The following is a 20,038-nucleotide window of genomic DNA, read 5'->3' as shown; positions in this document are numbered from 1 at the left end:
GAAAGCTGTTGCTTTCGTGGTCTTGTGGAATAACATACTGGGAGTAAGAAACAGTGCTCAATGGGACAGTGCTCTAACTGGCAGACAATCCTGTTATTCACTCTTCATCAAGACAGTCCAATAAATGAAACTTCTCAAAACACACACAAATCTCTCCAAAGCTGTTTATTTCCCCATGGTTCTGCCTCTGCCAATGGGGATTGGTGGATGGCTCACACACGAGTGTTTTCAGCTGATGTCCTTCAATATTAGCAGTTACTGAATCGTCAACTCAATCTGTTTCTGTTTCCACACCACTTGTGTTGTAATGCTCTCTATCCTGTTATCATCCTCACACTAGGATTGGGCAATCTAATTAAGCAGAATTAACTTTTAAAATGTAAAGTGGGTCAATGCCGATAGCTTAGAGGGAAGAATAGAGAACAGGAAAAACAGGTAAATGGGAGAGTAATAAAGAGAGTAATTGATAAGTTCCTTGTTACCCCATGTCCAATGTGTCCCTCCAGGTAGATGTTCATCCTTCCTCCTCCTCAACCACTCCCTTACATGCCTCAACCACACTAACACTCCTGCCCTCTTACCCTACCCTCAACCATGCTCCAGACCTTCTCCCCACCCTTAACCACAACTCCCCTCTGCCCTTCTCTATCCTCAACCACACTCCCCTCCCATTCCACGAACTCTATGGCTAGAATTTTACCGCCCTGCCTGCCACAGGAATCAGAGCGGGTGAGGGGCGGACAATGGGAAGGTCTGCTGATGTCTGGCTTTTACGGTTTTGGGACGAGCGGGGCCGTAAAATCCCACCCATTGTCTAACCTCCCCATTATGATCCAGTGTTCAGTTGACAGATGATCATCAATAAGATGTCTGGGATAATCAATAAATATTTTTCATCAGACTTTACTAAAGAGACAGGTGAACTGGTGTTGATTTTATGATGGATGAGTAAAATTTTAAATCAGTTGAGCTGAAGCACCAGACCTAATAGTTACATTCTAGAATCATCCTCAAATCCCGAGGAGACTGCAGAGGCTCTTCAAATTATATTTCCAGATATTATTGTGTGCTCCTGAAATCTGGGCAATGGCCAGTGTAGGGGCTTCACGGTGGCACAGTGGTTAGCACTGTTCCCTCACAGCACCAGGGACCCGAGTTCACTTCCCAGCTTGGGTCACTGTCTGTGTAGAGTTTACACATTCTCTCCGTGTCTGCGTGGGTTTCCTCCGGGTGCTCCAATTTCCTCCCATAGTCCAAAGATGTGTGGGTTAGGTGGATTGGACATGCTGAATTGCCCTTAGTGTCAAGGGGACCAGCTACGGTAAATGCATGGGGTAATGGGAATAGGGCCTGGGTGGGATTGTGGTCAGTGCAGACTCGAAGGGTCGAATGGCCTTCTGCACTGTAGGATTCTATGATCCTCCTTGAAAGGGGTGGGTGCTCATCTGGCCAATTACAGGCCAGTTAACATCTACAGTAGGGAAAATCTTCGAGAGCTTTCAAGTAACAATGAAATTGGTGCATTTCTGGTTAAGGACAGCACATTTAGAAGCAGTCGGAACAGATTTCATGACAAAACTCAATGTTTTGAGGAGCTAAAAGCAATGGTGGATGTGGCAATATGTTAGATGTAGGTTACTTCAGAAAAGCCTCTGGCAAGGTACATACAGTAAGAAGTTTAACAACACCAGGTTAAAGTCCAACAGGTTTATTTGGTAGCAAAAGCCACACAAGCTTTCGAGGCTCTAAGCCCCTTCTTCAGGTGAGTGGGAATTCTGTTCACAAACAGAACGTATAAAGACACAGACTCAATTTACATGAATAATGGTTGGAATGCGAATACTTACAACTAATCCAGTCTTTAAGAAACAAAACAATGGGAGTGGAGAGAGCATCAAGACAGGCTAAAAAGATGTGTATTGTCTCCAGACAAGACAGCCAGTGAAACTCTGCAGGTCCACGCAACTGTGGGAGTTACAAATAGTGTGACATAAACCCAATATCCCGGTTGAGGCCGTCCTTGTGTGTGCGGAACTTGGCTATCAGTTTCTGCTCAGCGACTCTGCGCTGTTGTGTGTCGCGAAGGCCGCCTTGGAGAACGCTTACCCGAATATCAGAGGCCGAATGCCCGTGACCGCTGAAGTGCTCCCCAACAGGAAGAGAACAGTCTTGCCTGGTGATTGTCGAGCGGTGTTCATTCATCCGTTGTCGCAGCGTCTGCATAGTTTCCCCAATGTACCATGCCTCGGGACATCCTTTCTTGCAGCGTATCAGGTAGACAACGTTGGCCGAGTTGCAAGAGTATGTACCGTGTACCTGGTGGATGGTGTTCTCACGTGAGATGATGGCATCTGTGTCGATGATCCGGCAGACGCTGCGACAACGGATGAATGAACACCGCTCGACAATCACCAGGCAAGACTGTTCTCTTCCTGTTGGGGAGCACTTCAGCGGTCACGGGCATTCGGCCTCTGATATTCGGGTAAGCGTTCTCCAAGGCGGCCTTCGCGACACACAACAGCGCAGAGTCGCTGAGCAGAAACTGATAGCCAAGTTCCGCACACACAAGGACGGCCTCAACCGGGATATTGGGTTTATGTCACACTATTTGTAACTCCCACAGTTGCGTGGACCTGCAGAGTTTCACTGGCTGTCTTGTCTGGAGACAATACACATCTTTTTAGCCTGTCTTGATGCTCTCTCCACTCCCATTGTTTTGTTTCTTAAAGACTGGATTAGTTGTAAGTATTCGCATTCCAACCATTATTCATGTAAATTGAGTCTGTGTCTTTATACGTTCTGTTTGTGAACAGAATTCCCACTCACCTGAAGAAGGGGCTTAGAGCCTCGAAAGCTTGTGTGGCTTTTGCTACCAAATAAACCTGTTGGACTTTAACCTGGTGTTGTTAAACTTCTTACTGTGTTTACCCCAGTCCAACGCCGGCATCTCCACATCAAGGTACATACATACAAATAAGGAACAGGAGTAGGCCACTCAGCCCTTCAAGCCTACTCTGCATTCATTAAGATAATGGCTGATTTGACTGTAAACCCCCCCCCCCCCCACCTACCCCTAGTAACCCTTTACCCCTTTGTTTATCAAAAATCTATCTCTACACTATAGTCTGCACTCCTTTCCTTCTCTATGTACGGTATGCTTTGTCTGTATAGTGTGCAAGAAACAATACTTTTCACTATAATAATACGTGACAATAAGAAATCAAATCAAAAACCTCAACCTTGAAAACATTCAAAGACTCTGCTTCCATTGCCTTTTGAGGAAGTGAGTTCCAAAGACTCATGACCTTCAGAAAAAAAATCATTCTCTTCCCTGTTTTAAATGGGTGACCCCTTATTTTTTTCAGTGACTCCTAGTTCTAGACTCTCCCACAAGAGGACACATCCTCTCCACACCCACCCTGTCAAGACCCCTCAGGATCTTACGTTTCAACCATGTTGCCTCTTTCTCTTCTAAACTCCAGCAGATATAAGCCTAGCTTGTCCAATCTTTCATCATAAGATAACCCACCCATTCCTGGTGTTAGTCGAGTAAACCTTCTCTGAACTGCATTTAACACGTTTAAAGTTTTCCTTAAATAAGGCGACCAATACTGTACATAGTACTCCAGATGTCATCTCACCAATACCCAGTACAACCGAAGCATAACCACCCTATTTTTGTGCTAACATTTGAGTCTGGATGACCCTTTGTCAGCTGACAAAAGGTCATTCAGACTCAAAAAGTTAGCTTTATTTTTGCTCCAGAGATGCTGTCAGACCTGCCAAGACTTTATCATTTTTTGTTTTTGTTTGATTCCAGCATCCACAGTAATTTGCTTTTATCACCTTAATTTTGTATTAAATTCCTCTTACAATAAACAATAATTCTATTAGCTTTCCTAATTACTTGCTGTACTTGTATACAAGCCATTTGCGATTCATGTACCAGGACAACCAGATCCCTCTGCACCTCAGAGTTCTGCAATCTCTCACCATTCTTTTTTATACTTCCTGCCAAAATAGAAATTTCACATTTGCCCACATTATACTCAATTTGCCAGATCTTTGCCCACTCAATAGTCCCTTATTGTTCCTTTGGAGCCTCCTTATATCCTCTTCACAACTTACTTTCCTACCTTTCTTTGTATCATCAGCAAATTTAGCAACCATACCTTCAATCCCTTCATCCAAGTCACTTACACAAATTGCAAAATGTTGAGGGCCCAGCACTGATCCCTGTGACACACCACTGGTTACATCCCACCATGAGCTTTTATTTTGCACAATGACCTTTGATGTGGCACCTTATCAAATGCCTTCTGGAAATCTAAGTACATTGCATCCACTAATTCTATGATATCAACAGTATGTGACCCCTTCAAAGAACTTTTGAAACGTTGGGGCCTGGAATGCACTGCCAAGCAAGGTGGTTGAGGCGGACACGCTGGGATCGTTTAAGACTTATCTAGATAACCACATGAACAGACTGGGAATAGAGGGATACAAACGAATGGTCTAGTTGGGCACATGAGCGGCACAGGCTTGGAGGGCCGAAGGGCCTGTTCCTGTGCTGTATTGTTCTTGGTTCTTAGTTCTTTAACTCCAATAAATTAAACATGATTTCCCTTTCACAAAACCATGTTGACTCTGCCCAATTGTCTTGAAGGTTTTCAAGTGCTCTGCTATAGCATCTTTAATAATGGCTTCCAATATTTTCCCAATGACAGATGTTAGAGTAACTTGCCTGTAGTTTCCTGCTTTCTGCTTTTCTCCATTTTCGAATAAGTTACGTCTGATATTTTCCAAACTAATGGAATCCAGGGAATTTAGGGTATAAAGAAAAGATCGATGACAAGAAACTAAGGGTTATGAAATTATGGATTGCAAACAGAATTAAAATTTGGTTAGAAGGAAAGAAGCAGAGAGGAGCAATGAAGAGCAGTTTTCCAGAGTGGTCTGAGGTACCCAGGGTAGTGGTGGCCAACAGGGTTCTGTTCTGGGGCCACCTGTTCAGTATCTGTCGATGGGTTTGAGTATCAACTTAGAGTAATGTTAAAATGTGCACATCATGCCAAAATAGGAGGAATAATAGATTCTTTAGAAGATTAAAGGAAGCTGCAAGTAAAGATTGAGAGAATAGGGCATAAAGTGGCAGATGTTAGTCAGTGAAGTCGGAGGTGATCAATTTTGCTATATTTAACAGCAGTTATTTTCCTCTGAGTGGGAGCAGGCTTAGTGCTGTGGACAACAGAGGGATTTGATGGGACAGGTTCACAGAAGGAGGACAGAATGTCTGTGGTTAAAGTTGTAAAAAAAAACCTAATGGAATTCTAGGTTTTATCTCAAGGGATATAGAAAATAAAAGACTTCAATTCGAGTACTGTTTGCAGTACTGGGCTGTACATTAGAAGGATACTGAGGCTTTATGCAGCCTCACTAGGATGCTGCCAAGTGTGTGGAAATATAAACTTCTAAAAATTGAGACTATGTTAAAAACATAGTGATTATGGGGCAATATGATAAAAGTGTTTAAAAATGATGAGAGGGGACATTGTGGATAGAATCAGATGTTACAGTGACTGAGGAGTCGAGTCAAGAGCAAGGGGCCACCGATATAAGATTAAATCCAAGAAACTTAAGATAGGGGGCAAAATAAATTAGAATTGCTATGCTGTGGAATTCACTTCCTAGAGCTAATGGTTGAACAGAAACAAAGTAAATATTCAAGATTGGGGGAGGAGAGAAGAGAGGTGGGTAAATATAATTAAAATATCTACCAACAAAAATTCATTGGGAAGGATGGTTGTATCTTTGTATAGTTTCCCTCTCTCCACCATGTTAACACCAGGTTAAAGTCCAACAGGTTTATTTGGAATCACAAGCTTTCAGAACACTGCTCCTTCATCAGGTGAGTCCAATGCTGGGCATCTCCACCTCATGTCCACCATGTTAAAACAATATCCAATCTCCCATATAATAATCTTGTTATCAATATTACTTTGGCTATTATTCCCCTTGTTCTGTGTCCAATGTGTGACACAATCTAACCTATTTGTTCTGAGGATCCTGGTATAATACTCCTTTATCATCATTATGCCGTCTAATCACTGCTGGATTCATCCATCTCATTGCTCCTCCAAACCTCGGATCTGGGTATTTCTATTCCTCCTGACTGGGTTCAATGTAGTCTAAATACATTGTAATGTCTGCAGTCCAGAACACTTGGGATCTATGTTAGAATAGCTAACCAGAAGTGTGTGAACAGGAAATCCCCACAGATACAAACATTTACCACCAACATTAAGTAGTGATAAAATACTATGAAGCAATAATAAATTTTACTTTTTGAAATAAGGCAGCAGTGGTTAGCAGTGCTGCCCCACAGCACCGTGATTAGCACTGCTGCCTCACAGTGCCAGGGACTCGGGTTCAATTCCGACCTCAGGTCACTTTGTGTGTGGAGTTTGCATGTTCTCCCAGTGTTTGTGTGGGTTTCCTCCTGGTGCTCCGGTTTCATCCTAAAGTCCAAAGATGTGCGGGTTAGGTTGATTGGCCATACTAAATTGCTCCTTAGTGTCAGGAGGATTAGCAGGGTAATCCTCCTCACAAATTTGATAGAATTTTTTGAGGAGGTAACTAAGTGTGTAGATGAAGGTAGTGCAGTTGATGTCATATACATGGATTTTAGTAAGGCGTTTGATAAAGTCCCCCACGGTCGGCTTATGAAGAAAGTAAGGATGTGTGGGATAGAGGGAAGTTTGGCCGATTGGATAGGTAACTGGCTATCTAACAGGATGTGGAGATGCCGGCGTTGGACTGGGGTAAACACAGTAAGAGGTTTAACAACACCAGGTTAAAGTCCAACAGGTTTATTTGGTAGCAAAAGCCTTTTGCTACCAAATAAACCTGTTGGACTTTAACCTGGTGTTGTTAAACTTCTTACTGTATCTAACAGAAGACAGAGGGTGGTGGTGGATGGAAGATTTTCGGACTGGAAACCAGCGGAGTGCCACAGGGATCAGTGCTTGGTCCTCTGCTATTTGTAATTTTTATAAATGACTTGGAGGAGGGGGCTGAAGGGTGGATCAGTAAATTTGCTGATGACACCAAGATTGGTGGAGTAGTGGATGAGGTGGAGGGCTGTTGTAGGCTGCAAAGAGATATAGATAAGATGCAGAGCTGGGCTGAAAAATGGCAAATGGAGTTTAACCCTGACAAATGCGAGGTGATTCATTTTGGTAGGACAAATTTAAATGTGGATTACAGGGTCAAAGATAGGGTTCTGAAGAATGTGGAGGAACAGAGAGATCTTGGGGTTCATATCCATAGATCTCTGAAGGTTGCCACTCAAGTGGATAGAGCCGTGAAGAAGGCCTATAGTGTGTTGGCGTTCATTAACAGGGGGTTTGAGTTTAAGTGCCGTGGGGTTATGCTGCAACTGTACAGGACCTTGGTGAGACCACATTTGGAATATTGTGTGCAGTTCTGGTCACCTCACTACAAAAAGGATGTGGAGACACTGGAAAGAGTGCAAAGGAGATTTACCAGGATGCTGCCTGGTTTGGAGGGTAGGTCTTATGAGGAAAGGTTGAGGGAACTTGGGCTTTTCTCTTTGGAGCAGAGGAGGTTGCGAGGAGACTTGATAGAGGTTTATAAGATGATGAGGGGGATAGATAGAGTGAACGTTCAAAGACTATTTCCTCGGGTGAATGGAGCGGTAACTAGGGGGCATAACTATAGGGTTCATGGTGGGAGATAGAGGAAGGATGTCCGAGGTAGGTTTTTTACTCAGAGAGTGGTTGGGGTGTGGAATGGACTGCCTGCAGGGATAGTGGAGTCAGAAACTGTAGGAACATTTAAGAAGCTATTGGATAGGCACATGGAGTACTTCAGGATGATAGGGAGGAAATAGCTTGATCTGGGTTTCAGACAAAGCTCAGCACAACATCGTGGGCCGAAGGGCCTGTTCTGTGCTGTACTGTTCTATGTTCTATGTAAACACTTGGGGTTACGGGAATAGGACCTGGGTGGGATTGTTGTCGCTGAGGCCTTGATGGGCCGAATGGCCTCCATCTGCACTGTAGGGATTCTATACTGTATCTTGCATGTTTCTGTTCCCAAAGTACGATCATAAAATGATGTCAATGACATTGAGGGAATGCTTGGGTTTGCTCAAATAATTTCTGGACAACTGATGCTTGTGAAGAACAGCTTTCCGGACTGGAGAGGTTATAGCGTACAAAAAAAACCAAGTTACTAATTTAATCATTCAAACCACAAGACAGGCAGCCGCTCTGACCCAAGTAGCTTTTCGTGATGTGAAGCACTTTTCTCCCTCCTCACCAAACAGACCCATGGTTGTCAGCAGCTAAAGGATCAAGAGGACGCCATTCAGCCCCTTGAGCCTATTCTGCTATCCAATGACTCCATTTACCTGCCTTGGTTCCATAACCCTTAATACCTCACAAACATCCGTTAGCCTGAGGGGGGTTTAAACTTTTCAATTGGTTTGCAAGCTGAACAGCTTTCTTAGAGGGGGAATTCCCGACTTCCACCACCTTGTGTGTGAAGAAAATGCTCCTTGAAATCAATCCTGAAAAGCCCAGATCTAATTTTAAGCCCTTTATTCTGGGTTTGGTTTCTCCTACCTATCCTACGAACACCTTTAACGTGTTCCTCATCAAGAGGTTTGTATTACATATTAAGCTCGTAGCATTTCTGAGACAGTAAATATTGGGTGAAAAAGAAACACAAGTTTGAAAGACAGAGATATTTCCTATCTGTCTGTGTGCTCCAGCGGAACACACCTTGTCAGAAAGATGTGGGCTTGGCCCAACAAATCACTGAAATTGCTCCAAGCTCAATCTGCCACACTCCCCACTTACCCCCAACTAACCAATTCTTCAGAAGCATTTTTACACTAAAATCAAACAGTCGGTGACTTCATTAGTTTATTCCAGGAATGCTATAAATTATGGAATATTCTGTGTTCTGTACATTTCTCCAATCCATTATTGATAAAAACACCTTCACAAACCCACGCAGAATTGCTTCACTGGACGGTTTATAAGAGGTATATTAGAATACTGCCTTTCAGTCCTCATTAAGGGATATCCCAGGTTGAAAGACACACTCACACTACTCAAACATTACACACACAAATCCACTCGACTATAAATCTACTATCAAACCTGGTCTCACACATTCATTTGGAGTATCCCTGTTTCTTTTACATACTATCTATAGTTAAAAACACTTTTTGTCAGTCGTTTACAGAAATGTACAGAACCACAGGGTTTTCCATTCACAGCACAGATATTCCACCACTGAGGAATCTGCTTAAGAACTTCCACTCCAAACCCCTTTACTCTCCTTATCATTTCTTACCCCTTCAAACGCTCGCACCTTCCAGGGAGGAGATGACCTGGTTTCTGTTCTGTTCCTTCTAAATACTGACAGCTATGAACTTCAACATATCTGGGGAAGTGACCCCAGATCTTGCAGAACATGTTTCCTGGGCTGTTCCAGGACAGGTTAAGAAATGAGACCAGGCAATGGCGCACAATGGGGAAATACTTTCTGTTGGATCTAAGTGTTCAACATTAGCTATCTGGTACAGCCTAGAATTCACCCTTCGCCTGCAGCAAGGATCCAATCACTTCCTGCAGTCACACCTTCCTAAGGCAGGGGAAAGTCATGAGGTTAAAAGAGCAACAGTTGCATGTGACTTGGAGCAATGTAGCAACTGGGAGGCTCAATCTTTCTTTCCTGCAAAAAAAGAACCCTTTCTATAAACAGTTCTAAATCCAAATAAAACAGTCCACACTAAAATAAAAGCAGCCCCCAGTGGTCCCACAGACAGATATCTGTCCCTGGTGCACATTCAGTCTGGCCCAGTAGTTGAGACGGAAGCATGAATCAGTTCGCCTATGGCTTTCGCCTCGTCCTGAGGTGGCGACTCTTCTCCATTCTGTCCCTTGGAGGTGGTCTCTGGTGAAATACTATGCAGCCCCTCCAGCAGCGTGCACCCCGGGTGGTTCTTTTTGAAGTGCTGGTTTAAAATGGCCTGGAACGGAAAGCTCTTGCCACACACATGGCAGTGAAAGGGCTTGTTCCCGGTGTGCTTACGGATGTGATACTCCAACTGGTCCTTGCGGGTATACTTTTTCCCACAGATCCGGCACACAAAGGGTGTTATGCCCATGTGCAGCCGCATGTGGCGGTCCAGGCTTCCCTTCTGGTTAAAGGACTTGCCACAGTACAGGCATGTCAGCCGAGGGTTGTAGCGGTACCAGCGCTCGGCCACTTCTTGGTCCCGCAGGTATTCTTCATAGCCACTGACGCCAAACAAGGGGGCCTCGTCAGTCTGAAAGGGAATATAAAGTCACATTAGAAGCTGTGAGCAACAGAGTGGCAAATGTAAGGGAAGGGTTAATCAGATGATCCCGAATCTGACAGTGTCAGAGTGCTATTGAGCTCTCTCAGTCTATACTAATAACAGTCAGCTTCTTTTAAAGAAAGACAGACTCTCACATCGGGTTTCACAATCTCAAGTTGTCCCAAAGCACTCTGCAGCCAATGCCCTCTGGGTGCTTTCTCTCCTTTGTTAATGTAAAAAGCAACAGTGCTGAATCATTGCAATCTGATGGCTTGTTGCTCTCAATGCAGTGGGTTTTTTCCCGAATGTGGGCATCACTGGCTGGGCCAGCATTTATTACCCATCCCGAACTTTCCTCCATTGCCAAGTCAACCATATTGCTCTGGGTCTGGAGTCACATATAGGCCAGACCAGGTAAGGACGGCAGATTTCCTTCTCTAAAGGACATTAGTGAACCCATGGGTTTTCAACTACAATCGATAATGCTTTCATGGTTATCATTAGACTTTTAATTCCAGATTTTTATCAAATTCAAATGTCACCATCTGCCATGGTGGGATTCAAACCCGGGTCCCCAGATCTCACCTTGTTCTCAGGATTACTGGTCCAGTGACAATACCACTGCCTCCCTATAGTGTGTTCTAATCCCTATGCCCGAACTGATGTGGGAAGTGATGTGTTTATTGTCCCTTTTACCATGTACCCGCTCAGCCAGTCCCATTTTAATTTGCTAGTTTTGGAGAAAATAAATTTGTTTGTTCTGTATTAAATTCTACTTTATTACTAAAATGAACCCCCGCTGCTCGTCCACCCAGCTTTGGTCTCCCATGACGACAGTCGGCCATTTTAACCCATTTCCGGACTGGCCAAGGCCTCTATGCAGCCACTCAACATCAGTGGGGTCGCCAAGGCTAACCAGGTTGCAGCTGTGGTGCAGTCCAAATAACGACACATTGTCAAACAGTGTCCACTCGCTAAATTTGAAGGTGGGATTAAAGAACTTAATCTAGCCACTGACAAAGCTCTGTGACTATGCACCCGAAATAAATAACTACAGTTCAGTTGTGGTATATCAAGTTTATTTGGGAAATAGGCTAGTCCAAGTGGAGAAACCATTGTCCATGAAGAAAAAAAGTGTATAAAACAAATTTCTCCGACTAACTTTCTACCAGAGATTACATCTTCAGACACTTACAAAAAGGAGATTCAAGACCTTTGCACTTTCATTAATTTGTTGTATCTTAGCTTCTGTATATGATTTTGTATGTAAATAAATCCTACCAAGTAATTTAACCTGAGGGCATTGGCCTAATGGTGGGTTATTCTCCACTTCCAAAGGCCATGAGAAAGATGGTAAGCATCCCACATACAATGTAATAAGTGATTTACCCTGATCAAAAGTTGTTACACATGGTGTACTAAAAAGTATAGGCTAGTGATTAAAGATAGGGTTTTCAATTCAAGGTCCATTTGCAGGAACTATAATCTCGCAATGAGTCCAAGATCAAGTATTGTGCAGGAAAAAAGCCCAAACTGAAATGTACTATTAATGACATAATGGAAAATTTGGCTCAAGTGATGAAGGTAAATATTTTGCTGGATGTCAGTAAGGAGGATGCAATCAAGTGCCTGTTTTGGGGTGGGTGAAGGAGAAGGGGTGGCCAAACAGCAGGACAGAAATGGAAACAGAAGATGCTGGAAAATCTCAGCAGGTCTGACAGTATCTGTTGAGGGAGAACAGAGTTAATGTTTTGAGTGTGTGTGTGTGGTGGTGGTGGGGAGGGGATGGGCCATGGGGGTGTTGGGGGAAGCAGCACTGAGGGGGTTTCAGGCTGGCCAGCAAATGGGAGGCTGTCAGCTCGGGGCCATTGCGCATGCGCAGAGTTCCGCTTAGGCCCTGCCTCCTGAAATCTAATGACATTCACGCTGGTGGCCTCTGCAGTGCAGAGTGCGGGAGATTCTAGAGTGAACTCCCATTGAAAAAACTAGCACAAATTACTCCAGTTTTCCCACAAATTCAACACTTAAAATTTTTCTGGAGAATTCCACCCACTCTTTCCCCCCCTCCCCCTCACTCTCTCCCTCCCCCACCAACACGCTCTCTCCCCCACACACGCTCTCTCTCTCTCTCTCTCTCCCACACACACACGCTCTCTCTCTCTCTCCCACACACACACGCTCTCTCTCTCTCTCCCACACACACGCTCTCTCTCTCTCTCCCACACACACATGCTCTCTCTCTCTCCCACACACACACGCTCTCTCTCTCTCCCACACACACACGCTCTCTCTCTCTCTCCCACACACACACGCTCTCTCTCTCTCTCCCACACACACACGCTCTCTCTCTCTCTCCCACACACACACGCTCTCTCTCTCTCCCACACACACGCTCTCTCTCTCTCTCCCACACACACGCTCTCTCTCTCTCTCTCCCACACACACACGCTCTCTCTCTCTCTCCCACACACACACGCTCTCTCTCTCTCTCTCACACACACACACGCTCTCTCTCTCTCTCTCTCTCCCACACACACACGCTCTCTCTCTCTCTCTCCCACACACACACGCTCTCTCTCTCTCTCCCACACACACACGCTCTCTCTCTCTCCCACACACACACGCTCTCTCTCTCTCTCCCACACACACACGCTCTCTCTCTCTCTCCCACACACACACGCTCTCTCTCTCTCTCCCACACACACGCTCTCTCTCTCTCCCACACACACACTCTCTCTCTCTCCCACACACACGCTCTCTCTCTCTCTCCCACACACGCTCTCTCTCTCTCTCTCCCACACACACGCTCTCTCTCTCTCTCCCACACACACGCTCTCTCTCTCTCTCCCACACACACGCTCTCTCTCTCTCTCCCACACACACGCTCTCTCTCTCCCACACACACGCTCTCTCTCTCTCCCACACACACGCGCTCTCTCTCTCTCACACACACGCTCTCTCTCTCTCTCACACACACGCTCTCTCTCTCTCCCACACTCTCTCTCTCTCCCACACGCTCTCTCTCTCTCTCCCACACGCTCTCTCTCTCTCCCACACGCTCTCTCTCTCTCTCCCACACGCTCTCTCTCTCTGTCCCACACGCTCTCTCTCTCCCACACGCTCTCTCTCTCTCCCACACACACGCTCTCTCTCTCTCCCTCCCACACACACGCTCTCTCTCTCTCTCTCCCACACACGCGCTCTCTCTCTCTCTCTCTCCCACACACGCGCGCTCTCTCTCTCCCACACACACGCTCTCTCTCTCTCTCTCCCACACACGCGCTCTCTCTCTCTCTCCCACACACGCGCTCTCTCTCTCTCTCTCCCACACACGCGCTCTCTCTCTCCCACACACGCGCTCTCTCTCTCCCACACACGCGCTCTCTCTCTCCCACACACGCGCTCTCTCTCTCCCACACACGCGCTCTCTCTCTCCCACACACGCGCTCTCTCTCTCCCACACACGCGCTCTCTCTCTCCCACACACGCGCTCTCTCTCTCCCACACACGCGCTCTCTCTCTCCCACACACGCGCTCTCTCTCTCCCACACACGCGCTCTCTCTCTCCCACACACGCGCTCTCTCTCTCCCACACACGCGCTCTCTCTCTCCCACACACGCGCTCTCTCTCTCCCACACACGCGCTCTCTCTCTCCCACACACGCGCTCTCTCTCTCCCACACACGCGCTCTCTCTCTCCCACACACGCGCTCTCTCTCTCCCACACACGCGCTCTCTCTCTCCCACACACGCGCTCTCTCTCTCCCACACACGCGCTCTCTCTCTCCCACACACGCGCTCTCTCTCTCCCACACACGCGCTCTCTCTCTCCCACACACGCGCTCTCTCTCTCCCACACACGCGCTCTCTCTCTCCCACACACGCGCTCTCTCTCTCCCACACACGCGCTCTCTCTCTCCCACACACGCGCTCTCTCTCTCCCACACACGCGCTCTCTCTCTCCCACACACGCGCTCTCTCTCTCCCACACACGCGCTCTCTCTCTCCCACACACGCGCTCTCTCTCTCCCACACACGCGCTCTCTCTCTCCCACACACGCGCTCTCTCTCTCCCACACACGCGCTCTCTCTCTCCCACACACACGCTCTCTCTCTCCCACACACACGCTCTCTCTCTCCCACACACACGCTCTCTCTCTCCCACACACACGCTCTCTCTCTCCCACACACACGCTCTCTCTCTCCCACACACACGCTCTCTCTCTCCCACACACACGCTCTCTCTCTCCCACACACACGCTCTCTCTCTCCCACACACACGCTCTCTCTCTCCCACACACACGCTCTCTCTCTCCCACACACACGCTCTCTCTCTCCCACACACACGCTCTCTCTCTCCCACACACACGCTCTCTCTCTCCCACACACACGCTCTCTCTCTCCCACACACACGCTCTCTCTCTCCCACACACACGCTCTCTCTCTCCCACACACACGCTCTCTCTCTCCCACACACACGCTCTCTCTCTCCCACACACACGCTCTCTCTCTCCCACACACACGCTCTCTCTCTCCCACACACACGCTCTCTCTCTCCCACACACACGCTCTCTCTCTCCCACACACACGCTCTCTCTCTCCCACACACACGCTCTCTCTCTCCCACACACACGCTCTCTCTCTCCCACACACACGCTCTCTCTCTCTCCCACACACACGCTCTCTCTCTCTCTCCCACACACACGCTCTCTCTCTCTCTCCCACACACACGCTCTCTCTCTCTCCCACACGCTCTCTCTCTCTCTCCCACACGCTCTCTCTCTCTCTCCCACACGCTCTCTCTCTCTCTCCCACACGCTCTCTCTCTCTCCCACACACACGCTCTCTCTCTCTCCCACACACGCGCTCTCTCTCTCTCCCACACACGCGCTCTCTCTCTCTCCCACACACGCGCTCTCTCTCTCTCTCTCTCCCACACACGCGCTCTCTCTCTCTCTCTCCCACACACGCGCTCTCTCTCTCTCTCTCTCCCACACGCTCTCTCTCTCTCTCTCCCACACACACGCTCTCTCTCTCTCTCCCACACACACGCTCTCTCTCTCTCTCCCCACACACACGCTCTCTCTCTCTCCCACACACACGCTCTCTCTCTCTCTCCCACACACACGCTCTCTCTCTCTCTCTCCCACACACACGCTCTCTCTCTCTCTCCCACACACACGCTCTCTCTCTCTCCCACACACACGCTCTCTCTCTCTCCCACACACACGCTCTCTCTCTCTCCCACACACACGCTCTCTCTCTCTCCCACACACACGCTCTCTCTCTCTCCCACACACGCGCTCTCTCTCTCTCTCTCTCCCACACACGCGCTCTCTCTCTCTCTCCCACACACGCGCTCTCTCTCTCTCTCTCTCCCACACACGCGCTCTCTCTCTCTCCCACACACGCTCTCTCTCTCTCTCCCACACACGCTCTCTCTCTCTCTCCCACACACGCTCTCTCTCTCTCTCCCACACACGCTCTCTCTCTCTCTCTCCCACACACGCTCTCTCTCTCTCTCCCACACACGCTCTCTCTCTCTCTCTCTCCCACACACGCTCTCTCTCTCTCTCTCTCCCACACACGCGCTCTCTCTCTCTCTCTCCCACACACGCGCTCTCTCTCTCTCTCTCCCACACACGCGCTCTCTCTCTCTCTCTCCCACACACGCGCTCTCTCTCTCTCTCTCCCACACACGCGCTCTCTCTCTCTCTCTCCCACACACGCGCTCTCTCTCTCCCACACACGCGCTCTCTCTCTCCCACACACGCGCTCTCTCTCTCCCACACACGCGCTCTCTCTCTCCCACACACGCGCTCTCTCTCTCCCACACACGCGCTCTCTCTCTCCCACACACGCGCTCTCTCTCTCCCACACACGCGCTCTCTCTCTCCCACACACGCGCTCTCTCTCTCCCACACACGCGCTCTCTCTCTCCCACACACGCGCTCTCTCTCTCCCACACACGCGCTCTCTCTCTCCCACACACGCGCTCTCTCTCTCCCACACACGCGCTCTCTCTCTCCCACACACGCGCTCTCTCTCTCCCACACACGCGCTCTCTCTCTCCCACACACGCGCTCTCTCTCTCCCACACACGCGCTCTCTCTCTCCCACACACGCGCTCTCTCTCTCCCACACACGCGCTCTCTCTCTCCCACACACGCGCTCTCTCTCTCCCACACACGCGCTCTCTCTCTCCCACACACGCGCTCTCTCTCTCCCACACACGCGCTCTCTCTCTCCCACACACGCGCTCTCTCTCTCCCACACACGCGCTCTCTCTCTCCCACACACGCGCTCTCTCTCTCCCACACACGCGCTCTCTCTCTCCCACACACGCGCTCTCTCTCTCCCACACACGCGCTCTCTCTCTCCCACACACGCGCTCTCTCTCTCCCACACACACGCTCTCTCTCTCCCACACACACGCTCTCTCTCTCCCACACACACGCTCTCTCTCTCCCACACACACGCTCTCTCTCTCCCACACACACGTCTCTCTCTCCCACACACACGCTCTCTCTCTCCCACACACACGCTCTCTCTCCCACACACACGCTCTCTCTCTCCCACACACACGCTCTCTCTCTCCCACACACACGCTCTCTCTCTCCCACACACACGCTCTCTCTCTCCCACACACACGCTCTCTCTCTCCCACACACACGCTCTCTCTCTCCCACACACACGCTCTCTCTCTCCCACACACACGCTCTCTCTCTCCCACACACACGCTCTCTCTCTCCCACACACACGCTCTCTCTCTCCCACACACACGCTCTCTCTCTCCCACACACACGCTCTCTCTCCCACACACACGCTCTCTCTCTCCCACACACACGCTCTCTCTCTCCCACACACACGCTCTCTCTCTCCCACACACACGCTCTCTCTCTCCCACACACACGCTCTCTCTCTCCCACACGCACGCTCTCTCTCTCCCACACGCACGCTCTCTCTCTCCCACACGCACGCTCTCTCTCCCACACGCACGCTCTCTCTCTCCCACACGCACGCTCTCTCTCTCCCACACGCACGCTCTCTCTCTCCCACACGCACGCTCTCTCTCTCCCACACGCACGCTCTCTCTCTCCCACACGCACGCTCTCTCTCTCCCACACGCACGCTCTCTCTCTCCCACACACACGCTCTCTCTCCCACACACACGCTCTCTCTCTCCCACACACACGCTCTCTCTCTCCCACACACACGCTCTCTCTCTCCCACACACACGCTCTCTCTCTCCCACACACACGCTCTCTCTCTCCCACACACACGCTCTCTCTCTCCCACACACACGCTCTCTCTCTCCCACACACACTCTCTCTCTCTCCCACACACACTCTCTCTCTCTCCCACACACACTCTCTCTCTCTCCCACACACACACTCTCTTTCTCCCTCCCACACACACACACACACACGCTCTCTCTCTCCCTCCCTCCCTCCCACACACACTCTACACACAGCCAGGGACCCAGGTTCGATTCCCAGCTTGGATCACTGTCTGTGCGGAGTCTGCACATTCTCCCCGTGTCTGCGTGGGTTTCCTCCGGGTGCTCCGGTTTCTTCCCACAGTCTGAACCACGTGCTGGTTAGGTGCACTGGCCATGCTAAATTCGCCCTCAGCATACCCAAACAGGCACCGAATTGTGGCAACTGGGTGATTTTCACAGTAACTTCACTGCAGTATTAATGCAAGTCTATTTGTGACACTAAAAAATAAACTTTAAACTCTTACCCTCTCTCTCCCCCCCACACACACACTACCTCTCTCTCCCCCCTCACCATCTCTCTCTCTCTTCACACATGCTCTCCCCCCCACACTCACTCTCTCTACCCCCCCACACATTCTCTCTGTCACCAACCCCCCACCCCACCCCACCTCTCTCCCCCTCATATTTACTCTATCCTCCCTCCAGTACTGGCTCAACATCCTCATTAGTAAGCCTACAGCAGCAAACATGGGAAAGAACTGGCCTGTGATTGAAGGAGCAGCTCCATGCATATTCTGCCATTCAAACCTCCCCGTTTGACAAGTATGCATAGATAGGATTCAAGGACTGCATTGGGCCCTCAGTACAGGCTTGTTTAACATGCGGCCTAAGTGAAGCAAAGTGCATTCTCTGCTTCTGTCAGCTGATTAAAGTTATCGGAAATATTTTTGAATTAGGTGTACTGTTGACTAAACTAAACCATTGCTTCAGAGTTACTCAATAGGTCACTTACAGTTCCTTACACTTGACCGAGCACATATTCTCCCGTGCAGTTGTGAAGGAGCGCTGCATGGATATAGCCACTGTTTTATGCTCGAGGTCTGTTTACCCTGGATGGATGTAAAAGATCCCATGACACTAATCAAAGGACAGGGAGTTGTACCTGATGTCCTGGCCTGGTTGAGTTCTTTGAAAATGTGACCAAACACATTGACGAAGGAAGAGCGGTGGATGTGGTCTATATGGACTTCAGCAAGGCGTTCGATAAGGTCCCCCATGCAAGACTTCTTGAGAAAGTGAGAGGGCATGGGATCCAAGGGGCTGTTGCCTTGTGGATCCAGAACTGGCTTGCCTGCAGAAGGCAGAGAGTGGCTGTGGAGGGGTCTTTCTCTGCATGGAGGTCAGTGACCAGTGGAGTGCCCCAGGGATCTGTTCTGGGACCCTTGCTGTTTGTCATTTTCATAAATGACCTGGATGAGGAAGTGGAGGGATGGGTTGGTAAGTTTGCTGACGACACCAAGGTAGGTGGTGTTGTGGATAGTTTGGAGGGATGTCAGAAGTTGCAGCGAGACATAGATAGAATGCAAGACTGGGCGGAGAAGTGGCAGATGGACTTCAACCCGGATAAGTGTGTGGTGATCCATTTTGGCAGATCCAATGGGATGAAGCAGCAGTATAATATGAAGGGTACCATTCTTAGCAGTGTAGAGGATCAGAAGGACCTTGGGGTCCGGGTCCATAGGACTCTTAAATCGGCCTCGCAAGTGGAGGATGCGGTCAAGAAGGCGTACGGCGTACTGGCCTTCATTAATCGAGGGATTGAGTTTAGGAGTCGGGAGATAATGCTGCAGCTTTATAGGACCCTGGTTAGACCCCACTTGGAGTACTGCGCGCAGTTCTGGTCACCTCATTACAGGAAAGATGTTGAAGCCATTGAAAGGGTGCAGAGGAGATTTACAAGGATGTTGCCTGGATTGGGGGGCATGCCTTATGAGGATAGGTTGAGGGAGCTTGGTCTCTTCTCCCTGGAGAGACGAAGGATGAGAGGTGACCTGATAGAGGTTTACAAGATGTTGAGAGGTCTGGATAGGGTAGACTCCCAGAGGCTATTTCCAAGGGCTGAAATGGTTGCTACGAGAGGACACAGGTTTAAGGTGCTGGGGGGTAGGTACAGAGGAGATGTCAGGGGTAAGTTTTTCACTCAGAGGGTGGTGGGTGAGTGGAATCGGCTGACGTCGGTGGTGGTGGAGGCAAACTCGTTGGGGTCTTTTAAGAGACTTCTGGATGAGTACATGGGATTTAATGGGATTGAGGGCTATAGATAGGCCTAGAGGTGGGGATGTGATCGGCGCAACTTGTGGGCCGAAGGGCCTGTTTGTGCTGTGGCTTTCTATGTTCTATTTATCCCTCAACCCACTGCATTAAAACAGGTTATCTGG

General features: G+C 48.9%; 1 protein-coding gene across 1 annotated transcript in view; it reads right to left on the bottom strand.

Moving 5' to 3' along the window:
- Positions 1-8,937: 8,937 nt before the first annotated feature.
- The window catches only part of zbtb37 (zinc finger and BTB domain containing 37), a 36,249-nt gene continuing 25,148 nt past the window's right edge, over positions 8,938-20,038 (bottom strand). The window contains exon 5 of the mRNA XM_078217945.1: positions 8,938-10,366. Within this exon, the coding sequence (XP_078074071.1) occupies positions 9,884-10,366 (483 nt within the window). The 3' untranslated portion in view covers positions 8,938-9,883. The remainder of the gene's footprint in view (positions 10,367-20,038) is intronic.

The sequence above is a fragment of the Mustelus asterias genome, chromosome 8 (assembly GCF_964213995.1).
Source record: "Mustelus asterias chromosome 8, sMusAst1.hap1.1, whole genome shotgun sequence".
NCBI lineage: Eukaryota > Metazoa > Chordata > Chondrichthyes > Carcharhiniformes > Triakidae > Mustelus > Mustelus asterias.
The sequence above is the reverse complement of the archived record's forward strand: the minus strand, read 5'-3'. Positions and strand labels throughout refer to the sequence as shown.